Source organism: Hydra viridissima, unplaced genomic scaffold, assembly GCF_058129835.1.
Source record: "Hydra viridissima isolate aposymbiotic clone 2 unplaced genomic scaffold, HvirCarnegie_v1 scaffold_16, whole genome shotgun sequence".
NCBI classification, from domain to species: Eukaryota; Metazoa; Cnidaria; class Hydrozoa; order Anthoathecata; family Hydridae; genus Hydra; species Hydra viridissima.
Window position 1 is genome coordinate 7400635 of NW_028324315.1, and position 21265 is coordinate 7421899.

General features: G+C 29.3%; 3 protein-coding genes across 7 annotated transcripts; 1 reads left to right on the top strand and 2 right to left on the bottom strand.

The window, feature by feature from the left end:
* Nucleotides 1-781: 781 nt before the first annotated feature.
* Nucleotides 782-8772, bottom strand: LOC145181950 (uncharacterized). 5 transcript variants are annotated; one of them, XM_090073661.1, is made up of 7 exons: nt 8561-8772; nt 7676-7911; nt 7437-7522; nt 7002-7117; nt 4673-4792; nt 4336-4590; nt 782-4021 (listed from the first exon to the last, which is right to left on the bottom strand). In XM_090073661.1, exons 4-7 carry the CDS (start codon nt 7048-7050, stop codon nt 915-917), a joined length of 3531 nt encoding a protein of 1176 aa, XP_089929787.1. In that variant the 5' UTR covers nt 7051-7117; nt 7437-7522; nt 7676-7911; nt 8561-8772; the 3' UTR covers nt 782-914. The 5 variants fall into 5 exon arrangements, with proteins under 5 accessions (XP_089929787.1, XP_089929789.1, XP_089929788.1 ...); XM_090073663.1 differs by having other exon boundaries at nt 7002-7522; nt 7691-7911; nt 8561-8767; XM_090073662.1 differs by lacking the exon at nt 7676-7911 and having other exon boundaries at nt 8561-8761.
* Nucleotides 8773-10612: 1840 nt separating this feature from the next.
* LOC149877841 (uncharacterized) lies at nt 10613-11170 on the bottom strand. The gene has a single exon (XM_090073611.1). It carries the CDS (start codon nt 11168-11170, stop codon nt 10613-10615), a length of 558 nt encoding a protein of 185 aa, XP_089929737.1.
* Nucleotides 11171-15712: 4542 nt separating this feature from the next.
* Nucleotides 15713-20819, top strand: LOC149877842 (uncharacterized). Its single transcript, XM_090073658.1, has 3 exons — nt 15713-19175; nt 19518-19977; nt 20257-20819. The coding sequence occupies exons 1-3, from the start codon at nt 15811-15813 to the stop codon at nt 20737-20739; spliced, it is 4308 nt and encodes a 1435-aa protein (XP_089929784.1). The 5' UTR covers nt 15713-15810; the 3' UTR covers nt 20740-20819.
* The last annotated feature ends 446 nt before the right edge of the window (nt 20820-21265 follow it).

Consider the following 21265-nt stretch of genomic DNA (forward strand, 5'->3'; position numbering starts at 1 on the left):
TATGAATACATTAACAATAAAACAACAAAATCTGAGACTACCAGTCTTTAATAAATTTGTTATTACCAAGCTTATTAAAAATATATTCTGTATTTCGATTGGTTTTGGGATTTCCAAGTGTTTAAAAGGGCATGCACTATCGTTAAAAGATAAACGTAAAATACTGAAAGTTCACGCAAGATTAAAAACGCTACTGTAAACACATCAAAACTTTATTTGTCGCCCAAATTTTTAACTGTAAAATAATGCGTACATTCACTTTAACCATAAATGACAAGTAACTTTTCTATATTCATTCACAAAATATACTAAGTATGGTGAATTTAACATGACACAAGCATTTAAAGATACTAAGAAACGTTGATGGACGGGAAAACTTATGTTGAAGAAGAATAATCGTTGTTGAAGAAAAATGTTCTCTTATTTAAGGATGGAAGAGGGGGTGTTAAAAAACCAAGAAGCCTAACGTGAACTAAGGTAGCATCAGCAACACCACGAATATTGAAATTTATCAAATTATGGTGAAAAACTCAAGTCTGTCGATGAGAAACGGACATTCGTACACTTACCATCCTTGATATTTAGCGTGGGAAGTTAATTCGCTAAATAGTGAAGCTTTTTCGTGAAAAAACATAAGCGTTGCTAACTGTAAGACGTCTAACTGTAAGACGTCTTTTAAGGAAAACATTTAGCACTAAATTAACAAGTGAAAATAAATTTGTGAAAGTTTTTGTAAAACCACAACAAAAAAATAAACAGAAAATTTTACGCGACCGAAAACTTTCTTATTGGGTAGTATGCATCTCATACTTGAATCCGATTTATCAATCAAATTTACAAGATTTTGATCAAACTAATAGTCATAATAATTGAAACTTTAAATAAAATAGGTTTGTTTTATTACTGAAGCGAATTTATAACACACACATATATACATTCATGTTATTTTTTGTTGCTAATGTTGATGGATGATTTGTTCCTAAAATTTCTGTTTGCTTCTTATCAACGTGAGAATAAATTTCCAGAGCTTCGTTAAACTTTCTAGTTATTAGCAAACAGTTTGCCATGCTATCTTTTGTATTTAATGTTGCTGGATGGTTGATTCCTAGAATTTCGGTTTGTGTTTTATCAACTTGAGATATTATCTCTGAAGCTTCATAAACTTTTCGCATATTTATCAAACAATTCGCCATGTTAAATTTTGTACGTAATGTTGATGGATGATTAATTCCTAAAATTTCAGTTTGCAATTTCTCAACATCAGAGTAATATTCTAAAGCATCATTATATTTTCCCATAGATTGAAAACAATATGCAATATTACATTTTGTCTTCAATGTTGATGGATGATTGAGTCCTAGAATTTCAGTTTGCATTTTGTTGACGTAATAATAAATTTCTAACGCTTCATTATATTTTCCCAGTTCATGTAAGCAGAGCGCCATGTTATGTTTTGAGGTCAATGTTAATGGATGATTGTTTCCGAAAATATCAGTTCGTAATTTATCAACCTCAAAATTTATATCTAGCGCTTCATTATACTTTCCCATTTCCTGCAAACAGTTTGCCATATTATGTCTTGTCGTTAATGTTGATGGATTACTGATTCCTAAAGATTCAGTTTGTCTTTTACAAACTTGAGAATATAATTCAATAGCGTCATCATATTTCCCCATTGCTTGTAAACAGTTTGCCATATTAAGTTTCGTTCTCAATGTTGAGGGATGGTTAATCCCTAAAATTTCTGTTTGTATTTTATTAACTTGAGAATAAATCTCTAAGGATTCATTAAACATTCCCATCTCTTTCAAGCAAATCGCCATATTATTTTTTGTAGTCAAAGTAGATGGATGACTTATTCCTAAAATATCAATATTTTTTTGATCAACTTGGTAATAAATTTCTAAAGCTTCTTTACATTTCCCCATTTCACACAAGCAGTTTGCTATATCGTTTTTTGTACCCACTGTTAATGGGTGGTTGATTCCTAAAATGTCAGTACGTGCTTTATCAACTTGATAATAAATTTCTAAAGCTTCTTTATATTTTCCCAATTCTATCAAGCAGTTTGCCATAATATGTTTTGTGCGCAATGTTGAAGGATGATTAATTCCTACACTTCCTATTTGCATTTTGTCAACCTGAGAACATTTTTCTAAAGCTTCGGTATACTGTCCCATTTCAAACAAACAGCATGCCTCATTAGTGTTTGTAATTAATGTTGATGGATGATTGATCCCTAAAATATCAGTTTGTACTTTATCAACTTGACAATAAATTTCTATTGCATCATTATATTTTCCCATTTCTTGCAAACAGAGTGCTATGTTGTTTTTTGTACCCAATGTTGATGGATGATTGATTCCCAAAATATCAGTTTGAATTTTATCAATTTGATAATAAATATCTATAGCTTCGTTATATTTTCCCATTTCTTGCAAACAAAGTGCCATATTGTTTTTTGTAGCTAATGTTGATAGATTATTGATTCCCAAAATATCAATTTGTATTTTATTAACTTGATAATAAATTTCTAAAGCTTCATTATACTTTCCCATTTGTTGCAAACAGCTTGCCATATTATCTTTTGTAGCTAATGTTGATAGATGATTGATTTCTAAAAATTCAGAAAACATTTTCTCGGTTTGAGAATAAATTTCTAAGGCTTCGTTATATTTTCCCATTTTCTGCAAACAGTTTGCCATGCTATTTTTTGCATCAATAGCTCTTTTATCTCTTGCTCCATAATTTTCAGTACAAAAACTTTGAATGGAATTAAGAATGTCTATTGCTTCTTCAAACAGACCTTTATTTGTTAAAAAGCGTTGTATGTTATCACTTTGTTGATCGAATGCCTCAGACATTTTTCGTTTGTTTGCATGAAACATGCGGAGAAAATGGTTGTAGAAGTGTTTTCCATAATTAATGTGGTCGTTTGCATCTTTGAACTGTATCTTTAGGAAATTAACAACACTGTCTTTACAAACTTCTATGAGATTTTTCTGATTTTGAAAATACTTACATCCCAATTGCGTAATTTCATGCATTGAGAACCTGTCGTTGTCTTTGTCAAAATGATCAAGCAAAGAATAACTAAGAAATAATTGAACTGTACGATTTATAAACACTTCATTATTGTTCAGGTATTTTGAAATATCGTTGATAAATTGTTTTGCGATGTTTTGACCATCGCAATATGACAAATGATTTAAAATTTCTAATGATTTTTCATGAGATTTATGTAATTTTTTCAAAACTAGATTAATTGAAGTTATTGCAGATTTTGTTTCTTCTTCAGTGACAAAATACTCATCAAGTATTTCTACAGGATAGGATCGAAAGAGGTCTAAATAATCTTGCAAAGAAATGTTATTGTTGTTTATATAGAGAATAGCTTGATTAAGGGCAAGTGGATGATATTGAAGCACTTGGGTTATTTCTTTAAGTTTTTCGTCATTGCTTGTTTTAAAATTTTTTTTCATGAAAAGAAAGGCATCTTGATGTGAGAATGGATTAATCTGTATTTGATATGCATTCGCAGACCATGATTTCCATTGTGATGTCACCAATGTAAATGAATTTGGTTTGTTTGACACATACTTGTTGAAACTTTTAACACTTTCATCATCAACATTGTCAAAAATAAATAATGTTTTTTCTCCTTTAAAATAGTTATGAACTTTTTCAATAACTACATTAATATTGAATTCATCTTCATTTGAGTCTTTTATACTTAACCCTAGAATCTGACATAGATTTATCATGGAGGTTTGCATTTTGTTAAATGCTGCATCTAACCATACTAAGCTTTCAAAGCACTTATTATAAATTGCTGCATACTTTTTGGCAAGTTGTGTTTTTCCAACACCAGACATTCCAGTTAACACCAAAAACGATTTTTCTGAATCATCCAATTCAATATTAATAAAATACTCATGGATTTGATGAAGTTCATTGTCGCGTGCAAAGAAAGTATTTAATGGCGGTCGGATACCAAAGGTTGAGTGTCTGGATATTAATTCTTAAAAAATTATATATGATAAATATCAGCACAGTGTGACACTACTACTAAGAATGTATGTATGTATGTATGTATGTATGTATGTATGTATGTATGTATGTATGTATGTATGTATGTATGTATGTATGTATGTATGTATGTATGTATGTATGTATGTATGTATGTATGTATGTATGTGTGTATCCATTAATTAGAAAAATAAACAAGGAAAATGTTTAATTCAAATAAAAGTCAAAATGAAATTGTTTAAGGGAATACTTTTGCTAAGGAAAAAAGATTTTGAATAAAAAATGCAAAACTTTCAAAAAACCTACTTCGTTCACAGTCATATACTAAGTCCTTTCGCTGGCAAAAGACTAATCCAACTTTCATATCACGCCATGTTTTTAAAGGATTATCTTTACGCCAATGGTTTAATACTTGAAAAGTTTGTTCTCGTGTTGTTGAAAATTCTTTTTCTGAACAGTTAATAGCAAGCTCATCAATTGAAAGACAATGAGCAAATTGTTTCCAATGATAAGTTAACTTATCTGCCAAGGTTGTAAATACATCTTGAGGAAATTTTATTACTAAAAGTTAAAAGATTCTGCTTGTTAAATTTTCTAAAATTCTTTTCAAAACAAGATTAAAACATATAAAATATTTAGTTACCCTTGATGTCATCAAATTCATTCTCCATGATGATGTCATCTTCAGCAACAGGTAATTGGAAAAAAAGATTGTTCATTATTCTTACAATTGTTCTATTATTTATAATGGCTCTATTGATTTCTAAAAAAAAAAAGAGAAGACAAGCAAAAAAATTACCAACAAGTTTATTTTGTGCTCCAGTGTTTTATTTCTAATAACATTCTTTTATTTCTTGTGAGGTAATTGTAAATTTTTTTTTCTTTTTTGTGGGTTTGTTACATGCTGTTGATTAACATGTGAACAACTGCTTGAAATGAACCAATGTGAACTCTATTTTTCATGAACTTATAAAAAAGCTGTTTGCTAAATGATTAAAAAAATAAACTTAATTAAGAAGCCATAAATGAAACTATTAAACCGTAATGCATCACAAAAATCTATTGCTTTGTCAAACAAGAAACTACCAAACAAGATTTACTATATGGAGAATGGTCAATCAAAATCAAAGAATGAATTGATCCACTGAACAGTACTTTTTTTTTGGCTATATATAGGGCTATATATACAAGCAATTTAAGAGAAAATAGTATTATTTTTACAAATATTTATATAGAGCCCAATACTTTTGGATTTAAACTTCTGCTAGGAATAATTACTCTTGATGAAATGTAAATTTTGTACATCCAAAGCACTAAAAGCAAAGCATTTTGTTCTAAATACAAGGACTTTAAAAAAGCAGCAAACTTTTTTAAACTTCAAAACAGCAAACGTTTTTAAACTTCAAATTTTCATAAATTTATACATTTGTTTAAAGTAATGAAAAAAATTAAAATAATGAAAATTTTTTTCTTCACTGAAAATGCACAAAGAAATGCACAAAATTATTAAAGAACAAAAAAGCCTATAAAAAGAAATTATGACTTACAATAATAGTATTAACATTAATAACAATAACAATAACATTAATAATAATCATAATATAATAAGTTAATAACAATAATAATAATAATAAAAATTATAGTAATAATAATAATAATAATAATAATAATAATAATAATAATAATAATAATAATAATAATAATAATAACAATAATAATAATAATAATAATGATAATAATAATAATAATAATAATAATAATAATAATAATAATAATAATAATAATAATAATAATAATAATAATAATAATAATAATAACAATAATAACAATAATAATAATAATAATAATAATAATAATAATAATAATAATAATAATAATAATAATAATAATAATAACAATAAGAATAATAATAATAATAATAATAATAATAATAATAATAATAATAATAATAATAATAATAATAATAATAATAATAATTTTAGTAGTAGGTGTAGTATCAGTAGCAGCAGTAGTAGTAGTAGCAGTAATAATATCACAAAAAAGGGACTTGTACAAATTAATTACAAACTACTTATTTAAAAAACATAATATACAGGGTGTCCACAAAGTCTCTTTACAATTTTTGAAAAATTTATTTCAAAAGCAGTTTATAACATCTAAACAAGATTGGTTTTATTTTAATAAGTTTTTATTAAAGTTTTTTAACTCTATTTAATAGACCTCTATATGGGCACCATTTGTTGCATGAAGGACATCAAGTCAGTATTCTATTTCTTGCATGTTTGCTGTAGCATTTATCCATCAGTGCTTATCCAAAAATGAGCAAAAAAATGTCAGTCATAAGAATATGTTTTTGTGATGATAACTGGTGTGTCTTGAATATTTTAAAGACATTTTTTTTTCTTGTTTTCTTAATAAATAAGTGTTTCAGCTTTGAACAAGGATATCTTTTTCACTACTTGGAGATTATACGTAAATCATTTGCAGATTAGTTATCAGGTTACTGTGAAGGGGTTCGACAAAAATAAATTTTTTACAGTTTGCTGTTATTGAAATATTGATATCGACAGCACAGATTTTTTAATAAAATTAAGAACCATTAACTAAAAAGGCTACCATTTTGTATCTATAAATGTTATGATGGTGATTCCGATCAAATTCCTTTATCAACATGTTAACCTTTTTGCAAAATTTCAGACTCAAACTATGACTAATTAAGAAGAAATCATTGTTTAAAAATGCAATTAAAATTGCATATTAATTGCAGACCCAGCATGTTTATGAGCACATGAATAGTTTTTTATTTATTTACGCTGAATGTTTTTTCATTGTACATAGTTTTTTAAAATATTACACAGATAATCAAAGGATTGACAATTTCAGTATTTATAGGCCAGAACAACTTTAAAACAGGGCAATAATTCTAAAAACATTATCATGTTGTTAATGCCATATTTTTAAGAGATGCTTACCACTTCCTTTTTCCTTTTCTTTAGAAAATTGACTTAATATTTTCCACATTTTCAGGATAATTTAATATAGCCATATCACCATAGCATTACTCACAAGCTGTATTTGTTCTTCAAGACTAAAAATAGAACTTTGAAGGTCTGACATGTTTTTTTTTGCTTTGACATAAAATCATGATATTTTTCAGAACAGATGCTGCTACTACTTTTTAATACTCCCTCTGATGCCATTAAAATATCCAATTTCATGGGCTACTTCTTCAAACATGCAGAAATATTTAAGATAAACTCCAACAGCAATGTACAGAGTTGGTAAAAAAAAACCCAGGTATGCCTATGTGTTACAATTTTAAAAAATTAAATTAACTTTTAGTGATGTTGTACAGCAAAGAAATTATCACGAGTTAAAGTTGAGTTAAATGAGAAAAATAATTTTACCTGATCTAGAGCACCTTCAAAAGTGGTTTTGTTATGACATTATTGAAATTTTTACATCTTTCTTGAGACCCCAATTTTTCATAAATCTATGATAATCGGTATAAATAATATTATATATACTATACAGTAATATATATATATATACAGACTATAAAGTGATATATATATATATATATATATATATATATATATATATATATATATATATATATATATATATATATATATATATATATAACCTGTTTCTCTGATACCTCATCCTTTACAGATCTTCTTTTTGTTCTTGAAATCTTTTCATGGCTACTTTAATTTTGACTCTGTAGTCCTTTGCCTCAAAAACTTTGAAAACGATAGTATTTTCTTTACTATTTAGATTTAAAGTATATAATCTGGTAGTTCATCTTAAAACTTCCTCCACCATAATCTCCTTCAATTTTAACTTAAATACCTTTTTCAGGACTTATGATGGAATAGACTGTTGCATAAAAACAAAAATATAAATAATTTGGCAACTTTCAACGATACACAAATTATATAAATCCTATTTTAATGCTGTAAGCTACACTAGCAGTTTTAAAAATTGTTTTAATGTAAGAGGTATGTCATTTGCAAATTCAAATATGCTACATTTGCTAAACTCATTTTTTTCTAAAGATTTTAATTTTTGCTTAGGTAACGTTATTTCAACGTTGTTTCAACGTTCTGTGCTTGCTGGGTCCAAGATGCTAGATTTATTTCGAACTTTCCATTCTCTTCTTTGTAAAAGGTGAAAGGAGTATTTTCATCTACATTTTCATTTCCAGACCATTTTCACAGGTTTCAGCAACTATTTTGAGAATACGAGTTTATAAACAACGCTAACTTTTTGAGTTATAGCACTTGTACATAGTTTAGAACCAGCCAAAAGCAATGCAATATTGTCATCACTTGTAAGCCGTCAACGTAAAGTAAAAAAATTGGATGCTCAGTAAAACTTGCTTTGTTATGTTGTATATAGACTAAATTTCAGTGTTAAAAAAAAAAAATCTGGAAATTCTACTGTGAAAAAAACTGTGTTTCAAAAGTTTGATCAAAATTTGTGCATAAATGATTTAAGTTTCTGGCGAGAAAAATTCTAAACAAACCTTTATAATATCCCGTAGATTTCCCTAATTCCGAACAGTCCTTAATTCCGAACAGCTTTACTTCACGTATTGTTACATCTTTTATTTTTGTGGGATTTTTAAAAGGAAAACTGATTACTAAATTGGAAGACTAGGGTAATGAGAATATGAAAAAGGGCTAGCAGTAACAGTATCGAAAACAGTCAAACTGATTAATCTCGAAAAGGGACTTTGCGGAATAACATCGAAATAGACATTTCTCTAATTCGATTGCGCAACTAATTTCTCAGCTTGAAAAAGAGGCCAGTAAGGACAAAAATGTAAACAAAATAGCTGCAAACAATTTAAAGGATAATTCTTAATAAATTACTTGTCCAATAAAAAATGAATGGATTTAATAGTGACTGCTTTAAAGATAAAAAAATTCAAAATCTAATATTAGATGATATAAATAGAGATCTGAAGATAGAATTAAATTCAAAAAAAGATGTATCGTTAAAAGAAGATATGTGCTGGGGAAAATCTCTTGAGTTTCTCCCAGTGTTCACCAGACGTGAAATTGATAATCATATGAACAAATGCGGTAAATTAAAAAGAAAAACTATAAAAAAACGTTAGAAAGAGGACTGAAATTTAAGCAAGAACGTTACATTTCTACAGACAGCTTATTTACAACACGAACACTCAAACACTTCATTGCAAAATGTACCTGTCGAGCAAGTATGAAAAAAATGATTCGTAAAATGCAAATATACATAAATCGCAAAAATAGTCAAGTTGATAAGGCTTCTTGCAGTTGCCCAGCTGGGTTAAGTGGTTATTGCAATCACATTATGGGTTTACTGTTAGAGTTGGCAGATTACTCATTAAATTCTTTTAAAGTTGTTCCTTCTGAAATCGCTTGCACAAGTACTTTAAGAAAATGGGGAGTGCCTGGTGAGAAACAGAAAAAAATATATCCTGTAATGAAAAACGTACTTCATGCTAACTTTATAAAAAGGGATTAACCCAACAGTATATGAGGCAAGATGTAACTTCAATTTTATAGACAACTTAAATGCTGTAATGAAGCTACAGAATAATTTTAAAAAAATTAATCCAAATATTGGCTATGCTCATATTATACCAAATAAAATTCTCATTGATTCAGAAATCACAAAATTTGGCATGCAGTGTTTAGGATCCCCACTTTCATATCAACTTTTACCAGTTGAACGAAATTTTATTGTTTTATCACACTTATGTCAAAATGTTGAATGCGAATCTGTTATAACTTCTAACCTTACCTTACCTAGTAAATTTTTAGATATACCTGATACATGGAATTATTCCCCAAAAGAAATGGAGTTTATGAAAAAAATAATTGTCTCACAAGAAGAAAGTATATCATTACAAAAAAAAAACTGTAAAACAAAGGCAATGTGCACAATGGTCTAAGGAGAGAAAATATAGAATAACATCATCAAATGCACATAAGATTTATATTAGGAAAAGTAACTTTGAATTTTTGATAAAACAACTTACAGAAGACATTAAAAAATCCAACAATGTTAAAGAAATGCTAAATCACGGTAATATTAATGAAGACATTGCAAAAGAAAAATTTTAAAATGTAATGCTTTATCGATTAAACCAAAATATCAAAATACTTGAGACTGGGTTATTAGTTCAACCATGCATCCCTTGGCTAGGTGCAAGTCCAGATGGACTTGTTTTAATTTATTCAAAGCCATGTTTAATTGAAATTAAGTGTCCTTACACAAAAAGAAATGAAAATCCTAATGATTTAGTTAAGGAAGAAACATTTTATATTGGTTCATTACCTACAGGAGAATTATTTCTAAAGAAGGATCACTTATTTGGCTATTATACACAAGTCCAAATGGCCCTGGGTTTATCTGGACTAACTCATTGTTTGTTCATAGTTTATGTTTATAAAGGAATTATTATTGTAAATGTTGATTTTGATGAATTTTATTTTTTAGATGTTATCGATAAGTTAAGCGATTTTTATAAAAAATATATTTTATCATTCTATGTTTCTCAGTAATAAATATTACATATCTTACATTTTTACTGTTTTATAAGAGGATCCATAAAGTTACACAATAAACAGCTTACAGTCCAAATTTGATTAATTGATCCATATAAAACAAGAGGTATTTCATTTCGTATTTGTTTATTTTTCTTAATTCGTTGTATGGCACATTCTACATGAATTCTTAAAGCTGCTATTGTTTGACTTTCTATAACCTCTTCATATGATAGCTGATCTCTCCCATTTAAAAAGGCTGGAATATTCAGTGTTACACCTAAAGGCTTAAGCAGATCATTAATTAAAAAACCCCTATCAGCCATTATAGAATCACCACTCTCCCATAGCTCTTTTTGCAAAAGTCCTGATTGCTTAACTATTTCAATATCAGAAATAGAGCCAACAAATAGTTCACTAACAAATGTTACTGCACCAGAAGGAGCAATTCCAACTAATCCTTTATAGGTTACGTGATGCTTATTATGTGAAAACAGACTTCTTTGAATCGTTAGGCTGGAAGATCTTTGACAAAGCAACTCAGTACAGTCAATAATAACTTTCGTTTGAGGATATGTCTCTTTAAAGCATTTTGGCATATTATGTTTAAGTTGATCTAAATTTGGCCAAATTGGTATAGCACCAAGTTTAAGATATATAAAATTTGACCATATAATAAGGTATCTTGAAACAGATCACTTCGAGAAAGAGTTTTAATCTGTTTACATTTTTGTCCTTACTGGCCTCTTTTTCAAGCTGAGAAATTAGTTGCGCAATCGAATTAGAGAAATGTCTATTGTAAAAAAAAGGAATTGTAACGAAAATCCGAAAAACACAATAATCTCGAAATTGTGAAAAAAGGAATAATATCGAAAAGGGACTTTTCGGAATAATATTGAAAAAGAGAATACATCGAAGTTGTTAAAAATGGAATTGTATCGAAAATCCGAACAGCGGAATAATCTTGAAATAGCTCAAAATAGAATAATATCGAAAAGGGGCTTAACAGAATAATATCGAAATTGTGAAAAAAGGAATAGTATCGAAAACTTAAAAAACGGAATTAGATCGAAATTGTGAAAAAAGGAACAATATCGAAAAGGGACTCCATTGTAGATATGCTAACTTCGTGTAAAGTTGATGCGATATTTAGGTGAAAAGTTAGGAAATATTCATCGAACTCTTAAATAAGTTTCTTATTGAAAAGTTACTTAGTATTAGAAGTTTCTTAAGATTTCCCCCTTTGTACTAGTTTTTTTTATAAAAAAAAAAAGAGTGTGATCAGCAAAGCATATTTTCGATGTTAATCATTAAAATGAGTTTTCGATCTTATTCCGTTTTTATTGTTTTCGATATTGTTCCACATTTATGATTTTCGATATAAAAACTTTTCGATATTAATCTGAAAATCAAATTTTCGATCTTAATCATTAAAATGGGTTTCGGTCAGTTATTTTTCGATATTAATCATTTTTTCGACCAGTTAATTTTCGATACTATTACGTTTTCCCATGAAAAAGTATTTTCAAAATATATATTGCTACCATTAAAATTTTTAATTGCAAGAAAACACTTTTTAAAACCCTGAAAAACCAACAATATAAAACCTACTTAAAAAAAAAGGCAATTTAAATTGCGTACTGTTCGATGTCGAATTTTATGGTGATTAATTATCTGAAAAAAAAAAGTCAAAAATTAGCAATACTTCGTAAAATATCTCAAAAACAGTACTTTTCTGCATAATTAAAATGTTTCCCAAATTCCGAACAGATTTCGGAATGCACTTTTTTTTGTGCAAAAGTTAGCGTTTTTACGTGCAAGTAACTAACCGCAATGTTTAACAATAGTATTTTAACGACATTAACTTAGAAACTAATAAACGCTTTTACCTTTTTATTGAATTTCTAAACGTCTTGTTTATCTTAACGTTTTGTTAACAAAAAAAAAAAGCTTCCTATTTGATTAATGGGGAAGCATTCGCTAAGGCTGCAACCGACCTGTTACTAATAACTGAGATTTCTTCTGGTTAACTGACAGAAACAGGCTGTGGCTGTGAAGATTTTTTATTAACTGATTACAAAAAAATAATGGAAGACAGGATCTAATAAATAGATAATGCACACTCTGCACCAACACAATGTTATACCCTTACATTAAAATAAAAGTAATTTTAAATCTTAAAAATCTTTTTACCTTACTCTAAGCTAGAGGTCTACGTTAGCATAAATAATTTACTTTTTTAAATTGAATGCCATTTTTTGGGATTTGATGTGTATGTTCGGAATTAGGAACACGTGTTCCTAATTCCGAATGAAAACTTTACTTTTTAAATTTAAAATCTAACAATATTTTTATAATAAATATACTTGTTGCTTAATATGTTTCGACTCAGTTTAGGTTCCAGTTTATTTATTTAAAAAAATTAGTATTAAATTCAAAAAGCAAGCGGAGTTATTCAACTTTAAGTACGATTTTGTTCGGAATTAGGGAAATCTACGGTCATATTTGTAGCTGCAAAAATTTATTTCTAATGCTTTTCTAGTTTTTTAGTAATTTAAAAATAACTTTCGTTATTCTCACGATGTGGAAACCACCTTATTTCACATTAGTTTTAAGGGAAACCATACTTCGATTCACGTTTTTTGTTTTAATGTTGTTTTGTGAACGTTTGTTGAGCATAAAGCGTATTGAATAATTTTTAAAGTGAAATGAGTTAATCGTAAAACGAAATCGATCTACTCTCGAACGCGTAGAAACGCGTAGATTTAGGTGTTTTAAAATACTTTGATGGATAACTGTTAACTATGACATTCTATATCACTACATATTGATATGATTTTTGATCAGCTTAATAATTTTATGATTTCGATCATTTTTTCAATTTATGTTCAAAGAAAGTTTTTCAACAACATACAACATAAAACTTGAGGTTTTGGTGAAAAGAGAAAAAATGTGCTAAAGTGCTGCTTGCCTTCCCTTTCATTCTCTTCATAAAGTAATAAAAAAAAAAAAGAAAAGAAATTCCCAAACATTTCATAAATATAAAACACAAATAAATTCCCTTTAATTTCTATGATTTTTGCAGTTTTCCCTCAGCATTCATCAACACAAAGAAAGAAATGCGCTGTAGAATTTCCGACCGACAAAATCGTCGCAAGATACAAATTAAATTTCAAGTTAATATTTAAGCGGAAGTACGTTGTGAAATTCCCAAGCTTGAATAAACATTTGACAAACGCCAACGCTCTACTAATGAATGTGCTAATTACAGACTGATTGAGGACATCAAATTTTATTATTGTGGTTATACTTAAAATTTAATTGTCCAGTGTCACATGAATAATATATTGGTTAGCCAATCAAGAGGTGAAAATGTGTTTATTTTTTAAATGTAAGAACACTCTTCTGATTAAAAAAAAAAAAATGCTTGTATAGAAACAAAACTTGTTCAAAATGTTCTGAAAAAAGTGGTTAAATCATTGCCAAACTGTGAGGGAAAAACCTTTCGTCAGTTGGATAAACAAAATGAAGCGATTGAAATTTATAACCAATCAATCATGCAAATAAGTCGCAATTGTTTTAGAATAAAGTAATTTTGTCGAATAAAAGGAATTTTGAAAAATTTTCTTTTAAACGTTAAGTCAACTGTGGCACAAAACAAAACAGGTATAACGCCTGAGCCGAAAAAATTAACAACAACAGTTGAATGTGGAGAGGTATATTTCCATAATAGTATATATATATATATATATATATATATATATATATATATATATATATATATATATATATATATATATATATATATATATATATATATATATATATATATATATATATATATATATATATATATATACTATTATATATATATATACTATTATATATATATATATATATACATATATATATATATATATATATATATATACTATTATATATATATATATATATATATATATATATATATATATATATATATATATATATATATATATATATATATATACACACATATAACACAAAAAATATAATTTTCTTTAACAACAGTTAATGTTTATAAACTATTTTTTTTAAAGTTGTTATTATTTTCTAATTTATCTAATATATAACATACTATTTAATGTAAGTAAACTTAAACAAAAATTGAAACAAAAAATTTTGATTGAATAACAAGACATCAAAACGGGTTTGAGCCATTTCATGTCTTGCTATACATGAGTCTCTTATAGATTGAAACCAAATTTCAGTCAGTATTGCACAACTAATGGTCATTAATTTAAGATTATAAATAAGGAAATTTCCATCTGGAAGTTAGTGTTTAGTTTGCATTATTTTCCGACCCAAATGTCAAACTCATACTATAAGCAGAAACTAATTATCAGCAAAGTTGACCCAACTAATTGATTCAACTGGCTTCGTCATGTGGTAAAACTATAGTCTTTCGCATGAACATTTTGAAGGCATTTCCATAGGAATCTTTGTCAAGTTTTTTTCTTAAATAATCCACTTTGACTTGTAATACGTAAAGTTTCACCGTCATGATTTATTTCTTTTCTAAATTTTTTTCAATTCTGACGTTTTTCCATTCCGACTTGCCTTAGACAAGTTCAGAATGGAAAAATGTATAAGCAGATTTCGACTTTCTTTAGACCGTTCGTCCACGAACATTTAAAACCCGCTTTTTCTTCCTGTCATATTGCTCCAAGAACTATTGAAGGCTAAAGGTAGATTTGTAAAAAAACTGGTCTTCTATTTTGAATTTGCACAAAGTATTCCTTTAGTTACAGTTATATCTAACTTTCGATACCAGAAAACATTAATTTTTGTAATTGCATCTTAATTTAAGGACTGCGTTAATCACAAAAAAAATTTTGGCTAAAAGAAGATCATTTCAATACTTTTTAGAATCACTTATAAAAAAATAGAACTTAATGATTATTTTTAAGATTGAAAAAGAAATCTGACACATCTTCAATAAATACAATTTCATTGACATTAAAAGATTCGATGACTTAAAAAAACTTTATCAAGCTTCATACTCGCATTCTGCACCTCATTAAAATGTTTACGAATACTTTCACACTTGATTGCGTAAAAAACTTTGGATATAAACTATACACAATCAATATCATAAGAAATGTTTGTGATTTGGCATATGAAATCATTGTTTGTCTTTATCACACGAAGTTTAAGAACTCAAGTTGGTTAATGGTTAGGAAGCAAATTGTGAAAAGAGATGGCATTTTCGCAGGTTGTTTTGTATGTCTGGGTTCTTTTTTCATCATATGTCTTAATTGAAAGTAATTCTCTTAACGTTTCCGAATCTATACTTGATGCTTGCGAATCATCGGGTTGTGTTTGTGAAATATTACATTACCAAAACAAAATCTTTAATATCAGTTGGTCTGAGTTAAAACTAAAATGTAATTCATTCAAAGAACTCCAATCGTTTTCGAATAAACCAAAAACAATGACTTACAGTGGGGAATATGAAATGCTGGGTTTTGATGCAACTTTAACCAACGTGTTACCACGCGAAGTTCAAGATATAACCGAAGGGTATTTTAGTGAAGAAAAGAAGGTTTTTCAGGTAATAGAAGCTGTTGTTAACGAGCAGCTTGTAAGCAGAGTAATGAGTGATTGCAACAAAACAGACGAAACAGAGGATTCTGTATGCTTCAACACAACAGAAAATGACGATTTAAAATATATAACGCGGTTAGAAATTACAGGAAACAAGCTAAAGCAGTTCGGAACGGAGCAAAACCCTATATTACAACTTTTTCCAAGCTTACAAGAGCTAAAAATAAATACAAGTGCTGAAACGATAGAAATACATTTGGTTGAACTCTCGTACTTGCACTACTTTTACATCTACGTAAAAAAAATTGTTAAGCTGTATTGTGCTTTTGATAGTGAACTTTGCCTCTCTAATCCAAAAGGATTAAATAGATTTGAGATATACTTTGAAAACCCTGATGGAAGTGACCTGCAAGTTTTTGGAAAGTTGAAATTCCCCGCGAACATTGACAACTTAACAATAGACTACAACTACAAAAAAATAATACCGAGTCCAGCTATAGAATTTCCAACTGCAGCTAAGGAGAAGGATAAAAATATTCAAAACAACATATTCAAAAATATTGTGTTTCAAAACTTAACTTTGAACGTCCCTCCAACCCCCAAACATATTTTTAGACTAAGAGACTATTCTGGAATCAAAGTTCGCAACCAATTTACTTTAAGAGGCGATAATGAAGACGTTTATCCCTTGTTACCAGAGGTTTATGATCTTGGCTTACAATACCCGTTAGTTTTAGATCTTCATCCATATAAGGAACAGATCCCATTTGTTAATGTGATGGACAGCAGTCTTGAGAAATCACAATTTGCAGCGTGTGAATACGGGGAAAAACTATTAAAGCACGCGCATTTAAACGAATATGAAAAAGAGAAACTTCTGATTATCCGTAGTTTCCATTTGACACTCTCGCAAATAATTGGTATAACAAAGAATTACAACACAACAAAGTGTTTTAGAGTTTATACATATAATATTGATGTTGATGAGGATCCAAGCAAGACTTACTTTAATCGTTTTAGCAATACATATGTAAAAGTTGAAATATACTATATCAAGATTGGAACTTCAAACCATAGTCTCCTAGGAAACCATACCTTCCACGTGATTCAAGGAAACCAAAATTCCAAAGTTCCATATCGATCGAATCTTATTTCTCTGCAATTCATCAGCATGAAAAATCGTCATAATGCAGATCCAATATTTATGAGGGCGGCTGCCACCTGCTTAATTATGAACATCGGCTCTTATCATAAAATTGCACCTGACAGCTTGTTTCATAATGACGATCAGCTTTCAACGTGGTATGATGTTATCCAAGAATCACGTGATTTTAATAAATCTTTATACTCAGAGTTAGAGATATCTCGCACTCAGACTGCAGTTAAATATTTAGAGGAATACATCCTGTGGAGCGATAACAAGAACACAAAAGTAACGCGTGTGCCTTTGTTATCCTTACAAGTGTTAAGTCAAAACATCCAAATCTTAGCCCAAGCCGGTCGAGATATCAGAGATAAATCAAGACATTTAGAGTCAATTGCCAGTTTGAAAAAGATCCAAAATATGACAGAAGCAAGTTTCAAGGAAACTCTACAATCAATCGGAAAAGCAAAAATTGCAATTTTAAAAGCATCAAAAGAAAAGTCAGAATCTCTCGGGGATATAGAGCTGAGAAAACAAGGTGATATAGATAAACAGAGGAATGACAGTGAAGATTTTATCAACCATTTGAAAAACGAATTTTCAGCAATCTCAAAAGAAGTTGAAACAGAATCTAAAAACTTCAAAAATGGTGTCATTCTTGCTACTTCGCTGGCCGTTGCCGAAGCAGCAGCAGAAGCAGTTAATTGTATTGTTGGAATCTTCACTGGCGGGTTTAATCCGGCAAAAGCATTGAATTCTGCACGGAAGGCTGGCAAGTTAGCTAAAATCATTCCTAAACTCATGAAAATAATGAAAACCATTAGAAGTTTAATTCAAAACCGACAACTTCTGGGAACAATATTTCAAAAGGTAAAAAAAGCGTGGAAAGCAATGCCTACAAAATTATCCGCATTTTTCACACGACAAAAAATTATGTTGAAAGATTGGTTGCAAGCTAAGCACACTGTTTTAGATAAGAAGTCCACTAGAGATGTTGAGAGAATTAAAGCGTTTGTTAAAATAAGCAGCACACTGTTAAATACCACACCTGAAATGGTTAAAAATACGGTTTCATATCTTAAAGCAGAGCGAACAGTTCGAATAGGTTTCGACCCTGGTAATCCCCTTCAACACCTGGCAACAGAACAAGAAACTGCTGAACAATTCAAAGATCCATCGGCAAATGAAGCAGTAGAGACCAGTTCAAAGTTGAATGCTGTAGATGTTTATAAATGGACAATAGCAAAAGAACACGTAACTGGGATGATTGATACCACTCTATCAGATGACGTACCTGAAGCTACGGCCTACAGAACTGCTCTCTTAAAGCTTATAACGACTGGAGAAACGCAAACACAGGCATCTCTAAATCAAGCTGCACTCGAGACAAGCTTTTCTCTCTCTAGATATGCGTGGGGATTGTACTTTAACGAGAGCGTTTTTACAGAAATGGAAATTGCAAAAACAGAAGACGAATTGCAAGAGCTTGAAAATGATGGTTCAGTAATTTTAGAGAGAAGTTGGGTGGTAAATAATCGTTCAGCAATAGATTTAGACATTGAATGGGAGAAACTTGCAATCAAACTTGAGCTTGTTCGGCTAAACGAAGAATACTGCAACGCCTTTTTTTATTTCCACCTTGAAAAGTGCCACGAAGGTCTACTCATCAACCCTTCTGATGACCTTGAGAAAATTTTATACATTCAAAACATGCTTCTTTACCAATCCAACCAAAAACTTAACGAGATGTTTCCCCCTCCACAAACCTTCAATGATCTTACAATTACGATCGAGAAACCAAAACATTGTCATTGCATCAAATACTTCCTAAACATAACGATAGCATCAAATACAACTGCTGAAGAACGAATCAGGTTGTAAAAGTTTGATAAACTGTTGTTGCATGTATAATAGCAGAACATATTTTCATCGTGCTTACTGATAAAAGATGATCTTATCTTATCGCGCTTTTCTCTTCTCTGATAAACTAAAGGCAGCGTTTTGTAAAAGCTGCATTCAATAATTTACTTAAATATAAGCCTTACTAGAATTAATCTAACTTTTGAAACTTTAAATAATTCCATAAGGGCCATTGTAATAATAGTTAAAAATATTCTCTGTGCCTGCGAAGTATAATTTAAAGCTTTTCCTTCTAAAACTTAATGAATCTTGTTTTATTGATAGAGTATATATTTATGATTACATTTATTCAATAGGTTAATCGATCAAATGCATAGTGATTCAAAAAAATGTCTTGAAGATGATGGTGTGGACTATCAAAAATCAAACTTAACTGAGCATAATACAACCAATAACATTTTGATGAAATGCACTGACAACCCCATTGAAAATGTCAAGAAAAGCGAGGAATTTATTTACAAAGTTGACATTAATTCATCGTATTTCTCAGGACGCGATCGTGTTCGTATCGATGAAGTAAAAGTCATTTTTAAAGGCGCCACTACAGCTAATGGAATTGTTACAATTTATGCTCAATCCACTGGTATTTCTGAGGATCGGTACAAAGGCCGTAGTTTCAAATTTATCGGTGATAGGTGGATTCGTATGCTGTCGTATTACTCAAAAAGTGCTGTTAACAAATTTGCCGTTAAAAAGATAAAGCAAACTAAACAAAAGAAGAACAATAGAAAACAACCGAACTATGAGAATGATCAGGTGATTTGAATTGCTTCTTAACAAAATTAAATAGATTAAATTTTCACAGCTCACAATACTAAATTACTTATAATAAAACCTTTTACTTTTAATTTGACTTAATCAGATAACAGTGAACATAAAAGAAACCCTGAAATCCTGATCATAAAAAAACCCCTAACCGGCTTCATATTACTCAAATTAAGTTGCAAGATTTCTAGAAAGAGAAACTTTTTCTTACTTCTATTTCTACATTTTCTTGAAGTTGAATAATATGCATACAAATTCACTTGCTCTTAGGTTACGTTCATCGATGCTGGAAACGTCCATAAAAGCTTTGAAGGACTTTTTAGAGCTCCGACCGTATTTACAACATGGTCATTCTTCATTCCGAAAAGCTCAAATCCTGGTCTCAATCTTACGGGGCTAGAGAAAATTGAACTTAAATTTTCCGGTAGTTTTATTACAACCGGCTACGCAAGTGCAGTAATCCAAAGTGGCGATCAAAAAAATAGCCAAAACACCACGGAAGTGCAAAGCACCAATGGAGAGAAAATCAAGGAAGATGAGAAAAATGGAGCTAAGCCTGGGGATTCCACAGAAACATTTACACAGAATGAAAGAGACATTGAAAAAAAGAATTCAACATTTTATTTCAACGCCAAGAAAAACACGAAGGGACTAAAAAATTCTAGAAAGCGAAAACAAAAACATAGGAACAAACGTTTAAAGCATAAAACAAGAGGAAGCAAAGCTAAAAAAAGTCATGCAAAGATTCACTAACAATAAGTTGTTTCATTGTAGATGAAGAAAATCTTTTTGAAAAATATTATTTGAGCGTCGTGGGATGCGATACTTTGAAACTACATTTTGTTTTTAGTACACATTGTTTTTATTATGAATTACTTTTTATTACCGCGTTTGTTTACGTTTTTGGCTGCTGCTTTGGTAAAAAGAGCAAACTAAAACAAATGTAAGTTTAAAAATAAACTCATGAAGTTGGTATTTGAAACAACGATAAATTTGAATAAACCACCAAGTTAACCAAAAGTTAAATGACCACTTCAAAAAAATAAACTATTTTATTCTAATTTAGTTTAAGTTTCTTCTAAAAATGTTTGTGTAAAACTTCTCAATACATCAGTTAACTGATATCATAAACTTTATGATAAAGTTGAAAAAGGGTTGGTTTACCACTTTCGATGGATCAAAATTTGTACTTAGCGTTGGGCATTACTGTTTTGATGTCATCAATTAAAATCATCTGTAAAACATTCTTTACTAACTATTATAAAACTAAGTAGTATTT

What these genes read in the sequence shown, in the direction of transcription:
- LOC149877841 (XM_090073611.1), bottom strand. Translation starts at nt 11,170, where the DNA reads ATGCCAAAATGCTTTAAAGAGACATATCCTCAAACGAAAGTTATTATT.
- LOC149877842 (XM_090073658.1), top strand. Translation starts at nt 15,811, where the DNA reads ATGGCATTTTCGCAGGTTGTTTTGTATGTCTGGGTTCTTTTTTCATCA. An exon ending in ACTGCTGAAGAACGAATCAG is followed by an intron (nt 19,176 to 19,517) that starts GTTGTAAAAGTT and finishes TTTATTCAATAG; the next exon opens with GTTAATCGATCAAATGCATA. An exon ending in CGAACTATGAGAATGATCAG is followed by an intron (nt 19,978 to 20,256) that starts GTGATTTGAATT and finishes ACTTGCTCTTAG; the next exon opens with GTTACGTTCATCGATGCTGG.
- LOC145181950 (XM_090073661.1), bottom strand. Translation starts at nt 7,050, where the DNA reads ATGTGGAAAATATTAAGTCAATTTTCTAAAGAAAAGGAAAAAGGAAGT. An exon ending in TGAATTTGATGACATCAAGG is followed by an intron (nt 4,591 to 4,672) that starts GTAACTAAATAT and finishes TTTAACTTTTAG; the next exon opens with TAATAAAATTTCCTCAAGAT. An exon ending in AGTATATGACTGTGAACGAA is followed by an intron (nt 4,022 to 4,335) that starts GTAGGTTTTTTG and finishes TAATTTTTTAAG; the next exon opens with AATTAATATCCAGACACTCA.